Below are 22,298 nucleotides of genomic sequence, written 5' to 3'. Positions count from 1 at the left end.
ACTGTTTACCCCTGTGCTAAGCTGCTGGTTTGTCAACTCACCTCATCTCAAAGCCATGATTTAGGTGCTTCAGGGAGCTAGCGTGTACTCCACTCCCTTCATAACCAGCTTCCCCACTGACAATTTTTGGTTCCCTAGTCATTTTGAAGTGGCATCTGGTTCAGCATGTTCCCTGGCCCGCTTGCTTCTACTTTCATGATTCATCTGGAATTGACTGTGTGTGTGTGTTCGTTCCTCTGCACCAAGCTGCACTTTTTGCATACTCACAGTGGTCTCTAGCCATGCAGTCTCTACCTATAGTCAACAGGCATTGTTTGTACTTTGATGGGAAGAAGCCCCCCAGGAACCAGCATGTGCTACCACTGCAATAGGTTGTATTCTTCCTTCTCAGTCAACAGGGACCCAGTTAAAGTGCTGACAGTACGTTAGCTGCTCTGCAAGACGGCTCCTATCCTGGAGAGCTCGCACCGTAGAACGGGTTTTCCTCAAACGTGTGTCCCCACCTTCCCTGTCTGTCTGTGACTAGCTAAGGGCAGCACTTGCACCTGGGGAAAATATTTGATAGTTTAAACCTTCAATATGATGCCGGGGGAGGGGAGGGGGGTTGCTTTTTTTTCCCCTTTCCCATTTGTTTCTCCAAACAGCTGGTACCCTAAGCACTAGCTGCCATAGGTCACAGACCACATTTTAGGAACTGCAGTTACAGAAAACAGGGTGATTGAGGTGGTCCCTTTTAATCCCTTAGTTCATTATTTGTAGGTAGCCTTCGGAGGGAGTTGAATGGAGGTTAGGCACGTGTTTAATAGACCAGGGCATTAATTAAAAAGGGGAGTTAAGGCAGACTTGATTAGAGGAGTACTAAAGCTGCATAGGAGCTTTAGGCCAGGATAAGCACATTAAACATGCTAGTGGATAAAGACACTTCAGTGGGGTGGCTGAGACACACGTGATGTGGCCTGAACGAGGAAGGCTTAGTTTTTGGTAAGACCCGATAGGAGCACTAGAGGAGTCAGAGTGGCTGGGGTGGTTGATGTAGAAGTAGATTCTCCCCCCACCCCCAAACTCCTCCTCTTCTGACCCAACTGTTAACGTTGTGAAGACAGGGACTAGATTCAGTGACCGTTCAGTGTAGGAGGAGGATGCAAGCCTGAGCGGATGGCTGCAACATTGAAGGAGTTAACTTCAGATGACCTAACTTGCCCCTTGAGTACCAGTCAGAAGTTCAGCTCCTGCAAAAGATAGACTAGTCCCTTCCCCTGAGAATTGCAGGGAAACTGCTACAACCTGCAGGAGAGAAGCTTCAGTAGAACAGGGATGGAAGGTAGCTGCCCTGCTCTGTAGGGACCACGCTGGCTTTTAGTGGAGTGTAGCTCTCTCTCTGCCCCACTGTGGTAGTCCAATCATACAAAGCCACACCCAGCTTTAAGCTTAAACTCCCTTAATTCTCTTGGTTTTGCTCTGTTTGTACAGTGCCTAGCACATAGTAGTGCTAGGCATGGACCAGGAGCGTGGCATGCTACCACAATCCTATATCCCTTCCCTAAAGAGCATACAATCTAAATAGTGGGTATTCACCCACGAAAGCTTATGCTCCAATACGTCTGTTAGTCTATAAGGTGCCACAGGACACTCTGCCACTTTTACAGATCCAAACTAACACCGCTACCCCTCTGATACTTGACGCCATGCAAGGCTCTGCATTTAGCCGTATGGACTGGAAATCCATCAACCTCATGAAGAAACTTGCACAAGTACAGACAGATACCATCTTCCTTTCCAAAGGCAAATGGATGGACATCATACCAAACGGACTGAAGGTGAAAAATCCATTGCTATCTACATACTGCACAGATCACAGTGAGAGATTATGCCACACGCTATCAAAGAAACTGAGGAACCACCTGATCAGCATCCTATACAGAAAACAGGAAAACATCAAAAAAGAGCTCTCCAACCTGGAAACTCTCATAAATAACCAACCTTCCATACAAACGGACTTTACTAAAATAAGACAGGAGATCTACGTTACACACTTCCTCTCTACAAAGGAAAAAGGACTGTAAGCTGTCTAAAATCCTACTTGCCACATGGGGCCACAATAGTGGTACCCCTAACTCATCCAGCAATATCGTCAATCTATCCAGCTACACACTCAGCCCGGCAGAAGAGTCTGTCCTATCTTGCAAAAAGAAAAGGAGGACTTGTGGCACCTTAGAGACTAACACATTTATTTGAGCATAAGCTTTCGTGCTCACGAAAGCTTATGCTCAAATAAATGTGTTAGTCTCTAAGGTGCCACAAGTCCTCCTTTTCTTTTTGAAAATACAAACTAACACGGCTGCTACTCTGAAACCTGTCCTATCTTGGGGACTCTTTCTGCCCTGCCACCCCCACAAGCATGATACAGTTCTGCGGTGATCTGGAAGCCTTTTTCCGCCATCTCTGGCTCAAAGAATACTTTCAGAATAACAACAGCACACTGATACACCGATACCACCCCCACCAACAGCACAAGAAGAACAACTCCACATGGACGACTCCTGAGGGTCAAAATGACAGTCTGGACCTATACGTTCGATGCTTCCACCGACGTGCACAGGCAGAAATTGTGGAAAAACAACATCGCTTGCCTCGTAACCTAAGTCGTGCAGAACGCAATGCCATCCACAGCCTCAGAAACAACCCTGACATTATAATCAAAGAGGCTGATGAAAGGAGGTGCTGTTGTCATCATGAACAGGTCTGACTACCAAAAGGATGCTGCCAGACAACTCTCCAATACCAAATTCTACAGGCCACTTTCCTCAGATCCCACTGAGGAATGCACTAAGAAACTGCACCATCTACTCAGGACATGCCCTACACTAACACAGGAACAAATCAACATACCCTTAGAGCCCCGACCGGGGTTATTCTGTCTACTACCCAAGATCCACAAACCCGGAAATCCTGAACGCCCCATCATCTCGGGCATTGGCACTCTCATTGAGGGACTGTCCAGATATGTAGACTCTCTACTCAGATCCTTCGCCACCAGCACTCCCAGCTATCTCCGTGACACCACTGATTCCCTGAGAAAACTACAATGCATTGGTGATCTTCCAGAAAACACCATCCTAGCCACCATGGATGTAGAGACTCTCTACACAAACATCCCACACACAGATGGAATACTAGCTGTCAGGAACAGTATCCCTGATGATGCCACGGCACAACTGGTTGCTGAGTTCTGTGACTTTATCCTCACGCACAATTATTTCAAACTTGGTGACAATATATACCTCCAGATCAGTGGCACCGCTATGGGTACCCGCATGGCCCCACAATATGCCAACATTTTTATGGCTGACCTGGAACGACGCTTCCTCAGCTCTCGTCCATTCACACCCCTTCTCTACCTACGCTACACTGATGACATCTGGGCCCATGGGAAGGAAACCCTGGAAGAATTCCACCACGATTTCAGTAGCTTCCACCCCACCATCAACCTCAGCCTGGACCAATCTACACGGGGGGGTCCACTTCCTAGACACCATGGTGCAAATAAGTGACGGTCACATTAACACCACCCTATACCGAAAACCCACCGACCACTATGCCTACCTTCATGCCGTGCCCTCGCTCCTCCCACTCCCCCTCCGAGCCTCCTGCACACCACAAAACAGCTGATCCAGAGGTGTGGGGAGGGAGGGGGAGGTGCTCATCAGCGGGGCTGCCAGTGGGCGGGAGGCAGGGGGAGCTGATGTGGGGCTGCTGACGTATTACTGTGGCTCTTTGGCAATGTACATTGGTAAATTCTGGCTCTTTCTCAGGCTCAGGTTGGCCACCCCGGGAAAGGGGTTGTTTATTGGCATAAGAGCCTGGGACTCATCTGCGAGGAGAGGCAGCGTTCTGTTTAAGGTGTTTCCTAGGTCTTTGTTCTCCATGCATGTTCACCACTCTTTCAACATTGAAATTAGGTCACCCTAATGAAAGAGCAGCAAAGAGTTCAGACAGACCCCAATCATTTTATGCAGTGGGTCATGCCTGCTGTTTAGGGGCACAGCAGCCACGAGCATTCAGCCTTACACACAGGGCTGCTGGAGGCCGATGGCACACTCTTGACTTTGGTGGTACATCAGAGTGCGTTTTTTGAGAACAAGAGCTGGCCTACATCTAATACATGAGGGCTTGGCCACGCTAGACCGTTGTCATGGTCTGTAGCAGGGACTTGCACCTGCTGCCAATAGAGATGAATGCCCTGGAGTTCAGACTCCATGCAGGGATGTAAGTTACATTAAGTTTATATTCTTGTGCAAGTCTTTATCCTAGCACATTAGGCAAGTCCTTTAACAGCTGTGCTATAGTCACTTTTGCTATCTGTCCGCACCCCAGTGGTTGAAGCAACCAACCTCTGTCCCAGATCTGACATAATTACCCCCCAGCCAGCTGGGGTAGGGAAGACCAATGTGTTCAGCTCAAGTGACTTCTTTGCTCATGTTGCTTCTTTGATGCCTGTGCTGTAAAACCGAACAGCTTTGTCAGTATCCGCACAGGGCACCTTGTCATGCCTGGCAGCTGCTCTCTTGTCACGGAGCTGGAGCTAGACCTAGACAGGCAGGAGAATGCTCCCACCCCTCCCAAGACTAGATTTGCTGCATGCAGGAGTCCTACATAAGGCTCTAGCTATACCTCCCAACAGGCAGCCTGCAGGAAGCCGCTTCTCCAGCTGAGGAGGCAGAAGCAGTGCTGGAGAGACTCAGAGGGAGCCGCCAGACTGTCTCAGCTACATGCTGCTATTACAGTATTGCTATCACAGGCTTTCAGCGAGACGGGGAAGCTTCTCTGATCAACTCTGTTTACTACTGTCCGATCACTGCTGCAGAACGCTGCTCAGCCCAGTTTGAGGTTGGGTGTAACCTCTCTGACAACTCCAGAGCACAAGAAAGGAGGTAGAAGGGATGCAGAGGAGAGCACTGTGTTCTTCCAGCCTGGAAGAGGTGATGTGAAAGCCAGCGAGATGGGAGGACTCCCCACCAGAGCTAGGGCATCATGGTACATTTTGTCCACGCAGGCATTCCTAGTGCCCCAGTTGCCATAGTGTGTAGAGGCCAATGCGATGCTTCTGAATTTATGAGCGTCAGTGTTGGATGGCAGAGAGCTGCTGGATCACATCAGAGACCCTCCCCGCCAGATGGGTAACAAGGCTTTGCCAAATGAAGCGCTCACTGGAGTGGTAATAGAAACATCCATTTATTAGGAAAAACAAGAACCTTATAAATAGTAAAATGCGGGATTGTTAAGTTACAATTTCCACTTCTCAGGCTCAAGGGATCTCAGAGCTGGGGAAATGTCAAGATTTTTTTTTAAAAAGGGTCCACTTCTAAACAGAACCATAAGCGTTAACTGTACATTTATTACATGGCAGCAATTTGAGGCACTAGAGGTCCTTTCAAGACACACACAAACTGTCCCCTTCCCCCCCATGAAGTAAGACAAAGCAATGCCAACACCAAATGAGTTTCCAGCAGTCATTCTGGTAGGAGAGTGGGAGTATAGACTGAAATTAGTATGGTTGTCTTCAAAGATCTAAAATACAGGTCTGGTGGGATGTTATGGGAAGGTTCACAGAATGAGGTGCGCTATCTGCTGCTGTTCAGCAGAGGGGAATTAATCCAGCTGATCCCATGTTAGGACATTTGTCTCCCACAACTGGCATTGTGCAGGTCAACAGCAAGAGGACACAGGCCTATTTATATTTCACTCCCCAACTATCCTAGAACAGAGCCACTCTGTCATTTAGGTTCCCACCTCTGTTCACAGAGGGGACATGGCCTCTTTTATAAAGGTGCCCGTGTGAACCTAACAATAGATTGGTATGTGATCAGTGTAACCCCAGTAGGGCAGATCTGGGCAGGGGTTTGCACGCACACTTCCCACAGATGGGTCTGTGGTATTTAATTTTTGTAAATAGTTCTGGTTCTCTCCAGTCTCGATGAAGCCAAGTGTAGGCATTAAAATAAAGCTGTTTCTTAAATTTAAGGAGGGGAGCTTAATAGCAAATGTTTTCAAGAAGTATCGTTTCCAGTAAGTGAATTCCTAACCCTGCCAGTCACAGTTGTGACAGTTCAATTCCCTGAAAAGCAATTTAATACGCCCATTGGAATCCATTTAATTTTTGATCCACTCCAAGTGGATCATAGTCCTTTTAAGACACAAATAAAGAGGTTTCCCCCTTCCAGAAGCAGTACAGGTGGCAGCCGTTGAATTTCATTTTAGCCTCTTCCTTGGGGATTATTAAATTTTAGGCAGGTAGGTACCAGAAAATAGCTCATTCATTCTCCCTCCCTCCCTTTCCTACAAGACTCCTGAGATTCCCCCAAGTTTTAACCAAAATAAACTTTGGTAACTTTCAAAATGTCAGAGCAGGAGGAGATGTGCAGCTGGCTTCCCAGTCTGCTCTTCTCCCCGGGGGCTTGAGAGCTGTTAGTCTTTTTACTTAGGCCAAGAGTCACTAGAGCAGAGTCATGGTACGCAGAGCAATTCTCTTCCCCACCTTGCCCTTGTTCATCGGTGAGAGGACGAGCTGGACTCCAGCCTCCATCTTGCAGCACTGGTAGGAACTCTCAGGAGTCCTGGTTGCTTCCTGTCACGTCATTCCCACAGCACCGATACAGATGCTTGTCATGCGTCAGAACACGGGCAGTGGGGCAGGCTGGTGGACAGGAACCACCGAACGACAAAAGTACAGGGGCCTAATGGGAATAGAGAAGAACCAAATCTCCAACATCAGCAGGGGCAGGACAGCAGAAGACAAGCACAGTTCAGCATCCCACCCCTCTCTGGTTCTTGCTTCTTTCCTTCCAAAACAACAGCTGGTCTTGGCTTCTCTGGTCAAGATCTGTTGCTCTCTTTTGGCTCCAGTCAGATTGCAGGGACAATGCGGTTTTAAACATTGCCCGGGCTGCTGTCCTCTCAGCTCTCACCTACAGGTCATCGTCTGAGAGCATCAGCACTCTCTTCTCAATGGTTTTGCTTCTTTTCCTATTTTGCCCATCAGCTTTGGGTGCCGTGTGCCCAATCTGCCCAGGAGCTTTTGTCTCCGCCTCCTGCATGGACTGCTGAGTGTATTGCTGGTATGTGGGGGAGAAGTTGTGGATAGCATCCTGGACAATGTCCTGCGGGCTCATTGTCTCCTTCAGCCCACTAGAGATGCTCTGCATTGGGGCCACGTTTGCTGAAAGCAGAGAGACTTATTATGAGTGATCCACTATTAAAAGGAAGTGCCTCGCTAGGCAAGGGAGATGGGAGGGCAGGAGGGACCAGACATAGAGGTCCTGAGCCTAGCGATGTAATAAAACCTCTGGCCAACAGGAAATGAGTCCCAACGTGCAGCAATCAAAGCACACTGGACACGTTTGATTTTTGAGTGGTTACAGTTTGATATGCCCTCGTAGAATTGGAGATGAGTGAGTGGGTAATGTGCAACAGAAAGGGTTAAATCCATTGCCATCTAAATCCATCCACAGATGAAAAGTTCTGTGTCATTGTTAAATGGACAACTAGAAACGTGGACCGAGATATCCCTTCTATACTCCAATCCTAGCAAAAAATGAAAGCTTGGTGCTTTTCTTCAAGCCATGAGCAAGTACAGCCTATGTGGAAGGTAGCAGGTGGGCAGCATGCAGAGATACAGCATGGTCCAGATACAAAGGGTGAAACACCTCTTCCAACAAAAGGATAAAATCCATCTCCTTGCATGCTGCCCACACCAAGCCAACTGCTCTGACTCTGCTCTTCCCAGAGATCATAGGCAGGTCAATAGCCAGTGACAGAAGAGGATGCTCTGAGCAGAGTAAATCTTTCTCTAAGTTTCCTAGGAAGATAGGAAGCCATCCCTGCAGGATGCCCATCCCACAGCACCATTTAGGTGAAGGGTTTTGTTTGCCATTCCTGTGGGGAGAGGAACAAGAGGCCAAACTAGCCCCTTCCCCAACTCCCCCACCTTTTCACTCTCTTGCACATTCAGCCTTTGGAGTTTGTAAAGGACCCAAGGCCACAGAGCACACCAAGGACCAGCCAGATACCTCCCCCTTATAAAGAGTCCAACTCCTTGAAACCACTGCCACCTACACCACAGGACCCCAGGGCACAGAGACCCTGGTCCAGCAGCAAAGGCTGGATGGGAAGTCTTCTGAGGCTATGCTGCTCCTTGAGCAGCAATGCCGGTCCTTACTGGAGCAACACAAGGCTTCCCTGTTCCCATGGGCACCCAGTGTAGTAACTGCAACATTCCCATCTCTGGAGACAGAGGCCAGTCATGGGATTTAAAGTGGAGTTTGGGGCTTGGCAGGAGATAGCCCACCAGCTTGGTTGAAATATCCCTTATAAAAAGGGATGCTATTACAGAGAACAACTGTCACCATTATTACAGCAGCACCCAGGGGCCACCCTCCATATCAGGGCTCCATTGTGAGCAGCAGCCATGTCTTCATAACACAAGAGCAGGCAGCCTAATTCAAGGCAAGAAGCCAGGACAACAAGCAGTGGGAGGGAATGGGAGAGGGACTCCATGACACATTTCAAGAGGTCAGCTTCATGCACAACTTGATGAATCTGAATCCTTTTTGACACCGGGTGTTTCCTGACAACATTATCTGTAATATTAACAATCCTCTGTCCCAGCAATCCCTCCTGAGAGGGCTCTTCCCAGCCATTAGCACTGCCTGAAGGCATCATGGGGAAAAGAGCCTAAAGGGAGGATTTAACAGCAGAGAGCCAAGTGGCTTTTAAGGCTCTTTACTGTTCAACTGAGAACAGGATCCCCTCATTGCTTATGTGCCTGGGGCCCCTCGAGTGTAGAGAGGATGGCTTCAGTTACCTGTTGAGTTTTCCTTCTTCTCTCTGTATACCTGGCAGGTAAAGGCATAGCGCAGAGCAATGGCGGCAAATAGCATCTCAATGCAGATTATGAAGTTCTGGTAGCCGGCAGCTACCGTCCCAGCTCCCACCTCCTTCCCATCAATGATTTGGACTTCAGGGATCACCCCACACTTCTCCAGGATGGCCAGCAGCATCCCTGTAAAGAGACGCAGAAAGGGGGTGAGTTCTGGTTCAGGGCGTCCAGTAGGTTGTACAGCTACCATGGGTCCTTCTGCTGCCTCCCAACTCATTGGGTGGAGTGATCAGGTGCTGGGAGAGAAGAAGGGCCGTCCTCCTGGAGACCCCAAGCCCTAGGACCCACCTTGCCAGAAGGAGAGGAAGATGATGGCCTTGATGGTGAGGAATTTGAGGACTGGCTCAAAGGGGCGCAGGAGCTCCAGGGTGGCAAAGTAGAAGAGGAAGAGCGCGTACAGGGCCATGCTGACAGAGAAGTTGTAGATGATGGTGATGTAGAGGTATCCACTGTGAATGCTGAAGAGAGGGAGTTACTGAGCTGGGCTGCTGGAACTATGCCCAAATCACAGATCACACTGGCAGGTCGCCAGGAACCTACATGGGACAAGCTGCAGCCACTCCTCATCTGTGACACAGAGGCTACCCGGAGCCTACAGAGAACCAGATCATGAGGGAGTGTTACATACTGGAACTGATTCTCTCCAGCTGCAGCATCTCCTCCACACTTCGGATAAAGGCACCTGCAGCCCTATTGCAAAGGGCTGTGCTTGGCTGGGTGACAAGCAGCATACAGAAACACAGGAAATTGCTACCATGGTGGCTCACTAGGCTAAGGGCTCCTTGGTAGCAGGATGGGAGGTTAAAGGCCCAGAAAGATCTTGGTCCAAAAATTAAAGTGCACAGCTAGAACAAATACAGTGGGTGTATTTTTACAAACCAGCCACAGTCTAGCCCTGGAGTTAAAAGAAGTGTGGGAGACGCCCAGGTTTGTGTATCTGGATTAACAGCATAAAAATCTTTCCTTGATTCCGAGGCCTCGCCCCCTACTGCACATCTATGGAAGGCAGGCAAAGCCCTCCTCACCCCAGTACACACCCCCCCACAACCCATGGCCATGGTTACCATCACAGGGCTTAGAGCTCTTGGACATACCATTTCAAGTTCACGCACAGGAAAGGGCAACAGCCCATCTCTCCCCATTCCAAGGCTTGTCTGGGCCCTGTTGCTCCTGGGAGTTAAGATTTCCATAGACCGCAACCCCCTTGAGCATTCGCTGTGCTAGGAAGAGTGCAATGGAAGAGCGGAGAGGGGGTCCCCAGTACAGCACGGTGCTGATCCAGCAGCCCCAAGGAAGAGCATTTAATTTCCCCATATCTGGTTTTCTTGTCCCCACCACTCCCAGAGCAGCCCCCTTTGACAAAGAGTGCCCTGGGGATGTGGGAGGGGGAGGGGAAATGCCTTTGCCTATTCTTAGAGGAGAGGACTGATGCAGCCATCTCAGCCCAGGGGCAATGGGCTGTCCCATCGCCCTCGCATTCTCACTTGAAGTCACCATCGTGGTATTTCCCGAATGCCTGCAGGACAATGGTGAGGATCGCCACCATGGGCTTCACAATGCAGAACTGCAGCGTCGCCTGCAGCAAGAGAGGAAAAGACACCGTGCTATTTCCAGCTCTGTGTTCGAGAGAGATCCCACCACACTCCCACCGGAGGTACTTGCTGTTCTCCCAAGAGCTGCTGGGACCGCAGTACGCACAGTCCCGCTCCACCTGACCCCAAGAGAAAGGAACTGAGTGTGTACTGGTCCCCGCCACTCCCAGGCTGGAGGGCAAGGAGCTCTGACATTTGGGGAGAAAGAAGAAGAGAGAGATTCCTCCCTCTCTTCAGATAGGGAGCAAACACTTACACCACTAGCAAGGGTGGCCAGTGATATGGAGTGAAATAGACCAGCCCTTAGCAAGTGGCATGTCTGCAGCCACAGTGCACCTTACTGGCAGGATCCCTTCCCCCACATGCATCCAGCCTTCCCTGGCATCCCAGTGAAGTGCTCCAACCCAACCAATCATCTCCCCCACCTGCCAGGTCTCTCTGTGGCCTTCCTGTGCCAAGAAATCCAGTCCTATCAACTAAAGCCTGCCCCTCATCAAACCCTCAGGAGCTTCCCCCTGGGCTCATACATGAGCAGCACAGTAAGGAAGCAGGGCTGTAGCCCCATGGGATTGTCATGAATAGCAGCAAACCCATTTAGGATACATAACTGATAACTGAAGTTACCCTCCCTCCAGCCCAGGACAGCACCCGCACAGATATGTGCCAAAACTTGCCTGGTGGTAGGCACCTTGGGTAATCAGTACCAATAGCTAAAGGAGCCTGGGAGGACTAAAACAGGATCTAGGCACCCCAGTGGGAGGGGACCCTGACTCAGCAATGAGTCAAGAGGCAGAGCAGATGACACCAAGCACAGCTGATTGCTGCTGGCTCGGTGCCTAATGGGCTGGGTGCGCTGCCTCACTTTGGACGAAAATTCAAAAACTCAGGCGCAGGAGGGAAGCATGAACGCCTCCAGAAGGCGGCAGCGAAGAACAGCCTGCCCAGAAAGACCCCTACAATTTGATGGACCAGGGCTCTCGTTTAGCCTTAATCTACGTAATATGAGCTAAACAGTCCAGGCCAGAGACCAACCTGCTTGCAGAATCTGAGGAACCCAATGGAATAGGACATTCCTTGCAGACAGCAGGTCCCATAAAGGCAACTGGACCTAGAATCAGAACACAATGAGAATTGGTGATGTTGGCCCTAGAGATAAAGCCAGTGAAGGGGGCCAAAGAACGGGATAGGGACTCTGACTTACGCGATGGGCTTCCCCCGGATCTCAGACATGATGGTGCTCTCCCCTCCCAGGTACTCAAAGCAGAGGCTCAGGAAGCTGTAGATTACAAATGCTGACAAGACAAAGATGGGTATGTGAGCAGTGGATTGACGAGGCAGGGAGGTACTCATGGAAGGGCTACGTACATGCTACACATTAGTATTATTAGCTGCTTTCTGGTAGTTAAGCATGTCCTGCCTTCTGAGAACAAACTCCCCTTGTCTCCTCCTGATGATGTAACAATCGCAGTGGGAGAGCTCTGTGGGTGGAGCTTCCTGGACTGGTCTGACCTGTAATCAGCTCATTTCCTTGGCAGCTTGAGCTAGTTGAATTAAGTTTCATTAACAAACCCAATTTGGTATTTTTCCCCTTTCACCTTCAGACTCTTACTCCAAACAGTATAAAATGCAATGATGTCAACCAACCAACAACTTAAACTCCAGTGGGCTTAGGGCTCAAAATGACCCAGTGTCACCTACTTCTTGGCTGAGTCCATCCATTTCTCAAGGACTCAAACCTTCATTTTACAAATATTGCATTTCTGCCACAAATGGTTGCATTAAAAAAAAAAAAAAAATCCGTCCCGATACAATGTGGATAGACAGTGCTGTGTTTCTGAGCCTGCAGACAAGTTAGAGCTCTGCGAGGTGTGATGGGTCCCTGTTCATAGGCCTTTTTGCTCCCTGGCTGGACTCCCACTGGGCTCTCTCTGCCTGGGATTTGATTTCATTTAGATGCATGCAAATGCTAAAAGATGGTGTCTGTTCATTGACACCGGGTGCCGTTGTATTTAAATCATCATACACAAAACCCCCAAAGCCCGTAAGTCCAGCAGTACCATTTAACATAAACCACTCCCGGTGAGCCAAGCAACTTAAAAACTTCAAACCCCCTCCCCTAGCACAGCCAGCCAGCTAACAAGCACATGCAGCGTGACTGTGTCTCTCAGAGGTTGCAGATGAGAAAGACCCTAGCAGCTCATCTAATCAGGCAGTCAGCTAACCTGGGAGGGACTGCACGGTATAGTCCTGTTGAAACTGATCACCGAAGAGGGAGGCAGTGCCCTCCCACCCCCAGGCAAACATCTATTAAACTGCTGGAAACACAGACTTTGCTCCTGATATATTCTGAGCGTATTGATTGCATAGCAGGGAGTCTGACCTCTGGGATTTGATGTGAAGGGAGGCAGCTGGCAGTATCCACCCTTGGAAAAGGATTGGAAATATTTGCCGTTTGATGAAACCCTGGCACAATCCAGAGACGAAAATTCTGTTCTTCAGAAGTATTTGAGCCACAGGGATAATGGAGCCTATGGCCGTTTTATTCCGTTTTGCTCTTAGCCATCTCTGGCAAGGTACTGCTAGCTGCCCCAAGTGGAACTCCAGAGGTAAGTAGTCACCTCAACCCTCCCCTTCAGTTTGGTATGGAATTTTACCAGGGGCTCCCAGGAACCTTCATCTCCCCACCCTGACTCGCAAGAGCCTTCTCCAGTGCATCACTGCAGCTTAGGGGCCCATCTCCATTCAGCACCAGCTTTGGTGACAGGGAGAGGAGTGGGTGTTGATCGTTTCCATTGGTCTCTATGACAACAAACTCAAGAGTTACTATCAGGCAACCTGAAAACTCTCCCTGGGTTCCCTCTTGGACCCTGAAACACTGTGATCTGATTTGTGGGTGGGGCGGAGGGGGAGATGCCAAGTCATGCTGATGTGCCATCTTGCCTAGCTTCCACTGGAGGGGAGAGACAGACAAAACCCTTGTGCCCTCCATCACAGGTTCCTCCTGCACCATTCTCCTCCCAACCTCTCCCATAGATGCCACCCCGCCTTGCCCACCTTCATAGCAGTCACGCACAGAGTTGAAGTACACATAAAACTGGTGACTTCCAATGAGGAGGAGGCTGAGCCAGGAGTCAAAGGCGTAGATAGGCACAATGAAGAGGATGCGGATAATATAGCGCTGCTCGTTAGGAATAGTGTAGTTCCTCAGGTGCATGTAGATCTGGGGAAAGGGAGAGACAATCCGGGCAATGCAGCGACATTAGGCCCATAAGAGATACCTGCCGAAGAGAAGCCGAGAAGCAGACGTGGCAACAGGCCATCAGGCCTCTGCTTTGTGGGTGCAGAAAGGAGTGTCCCTATGTGGTTTTCCAGTCTTCGTCTCCCTCCTGCCCACTTCTTGCTCCCTGAAACAGATCTACAGTGAGATCTCTTGACGCCTGAATCAGAATCCAACCAGATACCCTGCCAGACTCCACCCGCCACCACATGGTCCTTGCAACCTGCAGGAAGCACATAACACATGCTGCCAAGACATTATGCAGAGGAAATCAGAGACTAGCATTCCTGCAGGGAGCAAGTGTAAGTGTGGGAGGATTAATCCCATTGGCTAGAGGCACAAAATCTCCACACAAAGTACTGCCCACACCTCAGTCCTACCAGCAAGCACCCTGCTATTCCAGTCCCAGTTCCTCTACAGCTTCGCCAATGCAAACCTGACCTGTCACACAGAATATAGAAGATGAGGGTTGGAGCACATCTACTATTTCAGCTTGGGACTCCTAAGCAGCAATTACCAAGAGTACAAGAACTTTGCTGATCCGGGGGGAAGGGGGGGAGAATTCCACACCACGAAACAAGTGGGCTGAGATCAAATAACTCATTTCATTTGTGACCCCAATCAATTTTAAATTTGGGTCTGCGGGGTAAAGAGTCAGTGTGTCTACCCCACTGCACCACTTGGCCCAGGAATTAACTGCCATACAAATACTAACGCTGGGCCACATTCTGCTTTCAGCCACACCAGTGTAAATCTGCAGTAATTCTACTGATTTCAGTGGAGTTACTCCAGATTTACACCTACATACTGAGAATTGGGCTCTGGGGACAAATATTTCAGTTAACCCCCCAGAGGACACATGGCCTCAGACAGCAGGTGTCACGTGTTGTTAAGTGGGGAATGGGGACGTTAGGAAATCCAGGCTCCCCAGAAAGGAGAATGGAGGACACTCCCTTAACCTTAGAACCGCTGATACTCTAGGAACTGTTACAGCTTCCCTCTGGGGTAAGCACTTCAGATAAACACAGCGAGGAAGGCCATGCAGGCAGCCGCTCAGGGGAGCTGAAGGACAAAGTCTGCTCTACCAAGCTGTTAGGTTTGAAAAGGCTGGACTCATCTTTCCCTGTAACGTGGTGGTCTGAAATTGGCAGAGGCACCTGCTGTAGACACTATAATAGGAGGGAGGCCATAGCCAGGAGACGGAGATGCTTCGCTGGAAGTAAGGGAAGCAGTTAGAGACAAGGAAATAGTCTGTAACTAGCTCAGGCATGGAGGCATTCAAGAATCCTGAGATTCAGTTGAGGTCCTGAGCAGCTCCCCTTGCCCTACCTCCCCCACCCCCACGTGTGCACGCACCCAGGTGACAACACACACCCAGGTCCAGGGGAACACCCCTCTCCCTGCAGAGCCCTGCCTTTACCTGGTGGATAGTGAGAATCAGTGCCGACCACACAAAGATTCCGGAGATCACCTGCGCTGCCGAAGTGGTCAGGAAAATTTGCTGGCCATCTTGGGAGTAGTTCTGGAGGGTCCTGAGCAGGGAGTCGTCTTTAGGGGAGAGATGGCTGGAGTCTGTCAGAGGGATGATCCTGGTCTGCAGCATGCTGCCAGCCATGCTGGTCACGCCTACACCATCCTCGGTGGGAGCGGACATGCTGGTGTGTGTGGTATTGCTCATCTGGCAGAGAGGAGAGAGCAAATGTAAATACAACAAGGAAGGCAGTTAGAGAACAAAGCAGCAGACAGAGAGGGGGCAATGAGCAAAGGTAGAGCAGTGAGCAGCAGGAGGAGGAGGAATACCAGGAGTCAGTATGAACTGAGCACAGAGGGGCTGGGGGAGCAAGGGGTGGGGAAGCACAAGGAGAGGAGAGAGGAAAACAGCAGGGGAAGCACAAAGGGAAATACTCAGCAGAGGGGGCAGATGAATAGATGTTTTTATTCCCGACATCCTTTGTCAGATCAAGGTCTCGGCTAACATTAGAACCTTTTCCCAGTAGCCTTCCTCTTGAAGCAGGGATTTACTGAAATGCACAAGAAACTCTGGAAGCCTCTTTCCTGGGCTCTGCCCACAGGAAGGAGTAAATATTGCGCACAAGGCAGTTCCCTGGGTACTTCTAGCCAGACTCTCGTGGGCATCACAGGGCTCTTACAAGAAAACTGGTTCCCATCAGACTGCCAGGCCCACTGCACAGGCCACATAGCCCAAAGAAGCAGCAGCTTTTGGGTTCTTATCCAATAGGGAAGGTCACCCACCATCACTCAAGAGTCTCTTAAAAACCAACAGGTTTCAGAGTAGCAGCCGTGTTAGTCTGTATTCACAAAAAGAAAAGGAGTACTTGTGGCACCTTAGAGACTAACCAATTTATTTGAGCATAAGCTTTCGTGAGCTACAGCTCACTTCTCCGGATGCATAAAGTGGAAAATACAGTGAGGAGATTTATATACACACAGACCATGAAAAAATACACATTGTAAGGAGAGTGAACACTTAAGATGAGCTATTACCAGCAGGAGAGTGGGGTGAGGGGAGAGAAAACCTTTTGAAGTGATAATCAAGGTGGGCCATTTCCAGCACATTTCCAGGAGTTAACAAGAACGTCTGAGGAATAGTGGGGGGGGGGGGGGGGAATAAACAAGTATAATACTTAGTATAATGACTCAACCACTCCCAGTCTCTATTCAAGCCTAAAGTTAATTGTATCCAATTTGCAAATTAATTCCAATTCAGTAGTGGCCAGGATGGTGTTTTCAGGAAGATTACCGATGGACTGTAGTATCCTCAGGAAGTCAGTGGTGTCTCGAAGGTAGCTGGGAGTGCTGGTAGCGTAGGGCCTGAGGAGGGAGTCTACATAGCCAGACAATCATGCTGTCAGGGTGCCAATGCCTGAGATGATGGGGCGCCCAGGATTTCCAGGTTTATGGATCTTGGGTAGCAGATAGAATACGCTACCAGCACTCCCAGCTATCTTCGAGACACCACTGACTTCCTGAGGAAACTACAATCCATCGGTGATCTTCCTGAAAACACCATCCTGGCCACTATGGATGTAGAAGCCCTCTACACCAACATTCCACACAAGGATGGACTACAAGCCGTCAGGAACACTATCCCCGATAATGTCACGGCAAACCTGGTGACTGAACTTTGTGACTTTGTCCTCACCCACAACTATTTCACGTTTGGGGACAACGTATACCTTCAAATCAGCGGCACTGCTATGGGTACCCACATGGCCCCACGGTATGCCAACATTTTTATGGCTGACTTAGAACAACGCTTCCTCAGCTCTCGTCCACTAATGCCCCTACTCTACTTGCGCTACATTGATGACATCTTCATCATCTGGACCCATGGAAAAGAAGCCCTTGAGGAATTCCACCATGATTTCAACAATTTCCATCCCACCATCAACCTCAGCCTGGACCAGTTCACACAAGAGATCCACTTCCTGGACACTACAGTGCCAATAAACGATGGTCACATAAACACCACCCTATACCGGAAACCTACTGACCACTATTCCTACCTACATGCCTCCAGCTTTCACCCAGACCACACCACACGATCCATTGTCTACAGCCAAGCTCTATGATATAACTGCATTTGTTCCAACACCTCAGACAGAGACAAACACCTACAAGATCTCTATCAAGCATTCTTACAACTACAATACCCACCTGCTGAAGTGAGGAAACAGATTGACAGAGCCAGAAGAGTACCCAGAAGTCACCTACTACAGGACAGGCCCAACAAAGAAAATAACAGAATGCCACTAGCCATTACCTTCAGCCCCCAACTAAAACCTCTCCAATGCATTATCAAGGATCTACAACCTATCCTGAAGGACGACCCGTCACTCTCACAAATCTTGGGAGACAGGCCAGTCCTTGCTTACAGACAGCCCCCCAACCTGAAGCAAATACTCACCAGCAACCACATACCACACAACAGAACCACTAACCCAGGAACCTATCCTTGCAACAAAGCCCGTTGCCAACTGTGCCCACATATCTATTCAGGGGACACCATCACAGGGCCTAATCACATCAGCCACACTATCAGAGGCTCGTTCACCTGCACATCTACCAATGTGATATATGCCATCATGTGCCAGCAATGCCCCTCTGCCATGTACATTGGGCAAACTGGACAGTCTCTACGTAAAAGAATAAATGGACACAAATCAGATGTCAAGAATTATAACATTCATGAACCAGTCGGAGAACACTTCAATCTCTCTGGTCACTCGATTTCTGATCTCAAAAAGACTATCCTTCAACAAAAAAACTTCAAAAAACAGACTCCAAAGAGAGACTGCTGAATTGGAATTAATTTGCAAATTGGATACAATTAACTTAGGCTTGAAGAGAGACTGGGAGTGGTTGAGTCATTATACTAAGTATTATACTTGTTTATTCCTCCCCCCCCCCCCCGCCCCCACTATTCCTCAGACATTCTTGTTAACTCCTGGAAATGTGCTGGAAATGGCCCACCTTGATTATCACTTCAAAAGGTTTTCTCTCCCCGCACCCCACTCTCCTGCTGGTAATAGCTCATCTTAAGTGTTCACTCTCCTTACAATGTGTATTTTTTCATGGTCTGTGTGTATATAAATCTCCTCACTGTATTTTCCACTTTATGCATCCGAAGAAGTGAGCTGTAGCTCATGAAAGCTTATGCTCAAATAAATTGGTTAGTCTCTAAGGTGCCACAAGTCCTCCTTTTCTTTTTAAAAACCAACCAATCACTACATCATCTGCTTCTTCGCTTCTACTGGGGATGACGCCCAAAACCCCCCACGAGCTCAGTAGAACCACCTTCAGGAGCGGAGCCTCCTGTACACAGAGTCAGCTTTGTTCCCTGTCTGTCCATCTCTGCTTCATGCACACACTTCCTGGTCTTTCCTCCTACTCTTCCCTGTGCTGTCCTGGTAGGGGCTTGTCACACGTTAGGGAAGGAAAAAAGTCTCTGACCTGCTGCTCAGGGTCCCCTATGATCCATTTCCCTTGCCAGTCAGGCTCAGCGATTTAAGGGAGGGAGCAATGACCGGTCTCAGTCAATCAATAGAACCTCAAACCCTTTTCCACTCAGAGACAGAGGTAGAACCTTGCCGATAAATCATCAAGGCACCGATTGCCCAGGAAGAAATTCCTGCTGACATGCTGTGCACACATCACCATTGCCTTGGGAATGGACTAGCAGCATGAAAGACTTGTGGCTGCCTGAAATTTTGGCTCCCATTCTCCTCGGTGGTCTAGCACCAGGAGTGAACACTGGTGCTACCCTAGAAGCCAGAGGACTGGCACTGCCCATGGCTCCCAGAGCCACAAGCCAAGCAAGAATAAAAGCTACAACCATTTAATGGTAGGATATAAGAACAGGAATCTCTGGCAAATTACCCACCATTTCCCGCAAGATTCTGAGGGCATAGAAGATCAGGGAGCTGACATGGGCTCTCTGTTCAATCTCTGCCCATCTCAGATGGTTTCAAGACAGCAGCCTCAGGGCCAGGTGACGCATAAAAAAATCCTCAGGGAAAGCAAGGTGGCCTCATTCCACTATGGTTCTAAGACACAAAGGGCACCTTGATTCTGCCCTTGGCTGCAATTCCCATTGTGTCTATGTATCCACGATCAAACTGGAATTCATGTCTCATTTTTAACACTTAAAATAGCTGTTGTACCTAGCTGTGTGGTCAGTGTACCATGCACTGGCCAACGTCCTCCAACCCAGAGCCAGCTGCATTTCAGTGGGGCTGCATCTCATAGCTCATCAAGCACTTTGGGATGTATGTAAAAATTCTATTTTGCCAACCCTGGAGCATAGCAGAAATCTCTCAAGACTAGAGTCCTGCAACCCAGCTGGGGCATAGCAGCCCTTTAGAAAATCTCCACCACCACCAATCACCACAACAGAGTCAGGTCAGTGTCTGGTAGGGTTCCCCTTCCCAAGCCAGACCTTATAAAGGCAAAGAACAAAGTATTTCCAGAGCAAACAACCGTCAGCATGTTCTGGGCACCACGTCTCCCATGTCTGGGCACAGAGAGGACCGACCTCACAATACACTTCTTTTGATGCGTGGCCTCAGACCCAAAGGCCTCCAGACACCCCATCTGCCATCTTTGGCCTTTCATTTCTTCAGCTAAACTGCCTGTGTAGCACCTTGTATTCCAGGAATCCAAATAGTTTAACAACACTTAGATTTAAAAAGAGTCTTTAACAAGTTTCTCCCATGAATGGATAAACTAATAGATTTCTCCTTTTTCCCCATTAACTGCATCTCCCTGAAGCTAACCCAGAAGTTTTGTTTGCCAAAACTCCTACAGGCTTGTGGGAGGAAAGATCCGTGTTAGAGGTTGATCCCTGCTATTAATAACTATTTAAATAATGATAAAAGAAAGAATTCTCCACGCAACCTCCTTTTCCACTCCCCGCACAATTCCTACCTTGCAGGAAAGGAAATTCAGATGGTGTCAAGCCAACAGCCACATGCACCAGTGACTAAAAATATCTCTTCCCCCACCATTGACAGGGGAAGGGCTGGGTGAGAAGAATTTACATGTAAGTGGAGAGGTCCCAATTGCAGGCGGTGTTGCCACTCACGTTGGCAAGGGCTCAGAGTTCACCCCCAGAACATCTGTACCTGGGAGAGGGAAAGAAGAGAAAGAAAAAGACAGGTGGAGTGAAGGAGAAGATCGAGTTACCAAGCAGTCACCTGACTGCCAGCTTTCTCTGTGTAACAAAAACATTGTTGGATTCACAGCTCATTTCTAGCCCCCAGATTCAAGGGAGAGCAGGGAGCTGTCCTTTGGACAAACTGATACACCAGAGACCCAGCCATATAAACATTAACAGGATGGCACAGATAGCACGGGATTCGTGGAAATGTGGAGGAGGGAGTCAAGATTTTGTTTGGTTTTTAATAGCTATGCCCTTCCTTATTTGCTTTGTGATCAGCCCTGGAACAGCCTGGTACAGTAGCTGTGCGTTAGTGCTTGGACAGCTGGCGGCGGCCAGGCTGGTTCCAACCCCTCCTGCGTCCTCTGGGAAGGAGTGAAGCAGTTTTATGAAGCAATCCAAATGCAGACAATATTCCACCACGGGGTGGGAAAGCCTTAGCACCTAATCTATGAGGCATTGGTATAGCCAGCAGGTTGTGATGACACAGGAAGCAAGAGAGTCATATTACTATCTAGTCCTGTTTCTTCTATCTGCAGTGAGTCAAAGCAGGAGATGCACTGTAGATATCTCGACCCAGAAGACTTGCCCATTAAGGCTGTGATTTATGGACTGTATTGTAGTACCTAGGAGCCCCATTCAAGGGCCAGGACCCCAGCGTGCTAAGTGCGGTACAAATACAGAGCAAGAATGGCAGTCTACACAGATTCTCTCCCCTAAGCAGCTCAGGAACAGCTCCCACCCCTTTATGTGAACACACGTCTGAGGCAGGAAGGCCATACGGGATGCAAAACCATTTCACAACCCAACGCCTGCTGGGAATCTGAATGGACAGCCTGAGCTCCACCAAGCACGGTCTTGAGAGCTTTGCCAGGCACGTAAGGATGCTAAAAGCAGTCTTGAGACACAGAGAGCTCCTGCTCCAGTTGTACTGCTGGGTTTCTGCCTATTTATTTGAAAACTGCACACCGGTCGAGAGTCCCAGGGCAGCTCTATGGCGTTTTGATTTTGGTCACTGAGTCGCACACTCAGAGGGGGGAAAACCCCTCAACTCTCCAAAACTAAACAGGAAGCCACCTTCACGGCCAACTGACCCTAGGCACTTTGGCCCAGATCCTCAAGGTATTTAGGCTCTACCTTCCATTGAAATCAATGGAAGGTAGGAGTCTAAATACTTTTGAGAATCTGGGCCTCCATCTTTCCTGCCTGCTCTCCAAACACTCAGCTTCTTGGATTCTGCTCTTTATTGATCCAGAGCCAACTGAAGTCAGTGGGAGTCTTCCCATTGGCTTTGGCTCAGAGACCTTTCAGAATAATAGACTCCTTCCCAATTGATGATGGGGCACTCATACAGGGCTGTACAAATGCAGAGAGTTCTACAGTTCAATCTGAAGAGCACCATAACACAGAGCACTTGAGTGCATCTTCCATCACGGCTCATCAGACTCCTAGGGAGGGTGAGAAAAACTTCTGAAGCTTCTTATTAAAAGCCAAGATGACTCACTCTGATAACAAAATTATTCAAGAGAGATGCATCTCCCCAGAAAGCAGGGAAGGAATAGCATCATGAGTGGCCTGGAGAAGAGACAAAACAGAACAAGACACTCTTAAGAAAATAGGAAAGGAAAATGTTGCTGTCAGGCCCCAAGACAACAAAACATGCCCTCCCAATCCTCCAAATGCCCAAGAACATTTGGGAGGCAAAGCTGTAGGTATGAGGGCAATTAACACATGGACAAAAAAAAAAGCTCTGACTGAAGCGTGCCAAACTCCAGATGTGGTTCTACTCTGAAAAACAACTCTCAAAATGGCCTG

The 22,298-nt window shown here is 49.0% G+C and overlaps 1 protein-coding gene across 1 annotated transcript; it reads right to left on the bottom strand.

Moving 5' to 3' along the window:
* Nucleotides 1-6,965: 6,965 nt before the first annotated feature.
* On the bottom strand, nucleotides 6,966-15,482 carry TMEM184A (transmembrane protein 184A). The gene is made up of 8 exons (XM_077828549.1): nucleotides 15,225-15,482; nucleotides 13,582-13,747; nucleotides 11,729-11,819; nucleotides 11,560-11,635; nucleotides 10,420-10,511; nucleotides 9,224-9,393; nucleotides 8,861-9,058; nucleotides 6,966-7,216 (listed from the first exon to the last, which is right to left on the bottom strand). The coding sequence occupies exons 1-8, from the start codon at nucleotides 15,480-15,482 to the stop codon at nucleotides 6,966-6,968; spliced, it is 1,302 nt and encodes a 433-aa protein (XP_077684675.1).
* Nucleotides 15,483-22,298: the final 6,816 nt, after the last annotated feature.

The sequence above is a fragment of the Eretmochelys imbricata genome, chromosome 10 (genome assembly GCF_965152235.1).
Source record: "Eretmochelys imbricata isolate rEreImb1 chromosome 10, rEreImb1.hap1, whole genome shotgun sequence".
Classification (NCBI taxonomy): Eukaryota; Metazoa; Chordata; order Testudines; family Cheloniidae; genus Eretmochelys; species Eretmochelys imbricata.
The sequence above is the reverse complement of the archived record's forward strand: the minus strand, read 5'-3'. Positions and strand labels throughout refer to the sequence as shown.

Excerpts from the sequence above, each read along its gene's own strand:
- TMEM184A (XM_077828549.1), bottom strand. The coding sequence starts at position 15,482 with ATGAGCAATACCACACACACCAGCATGTCCGCTCCCACCGAGGATGGT. Across the intron at positions 13,748-15,224 it reads TGATTCTCACTATCCACCAG|ATCTACATGCACCTGAGGAA; the intron begins GTAAAGGCAGGG and ends CCCTTTCCCCAG. Across the intron at positions 9,059-9,223 it reads CTTCCTCTCCTTCTGGCAAG|GGATGCTGCTGGCCATCCTG; the intron begins GTGGGTCCTAGG and ends GTCTCTTTACAG.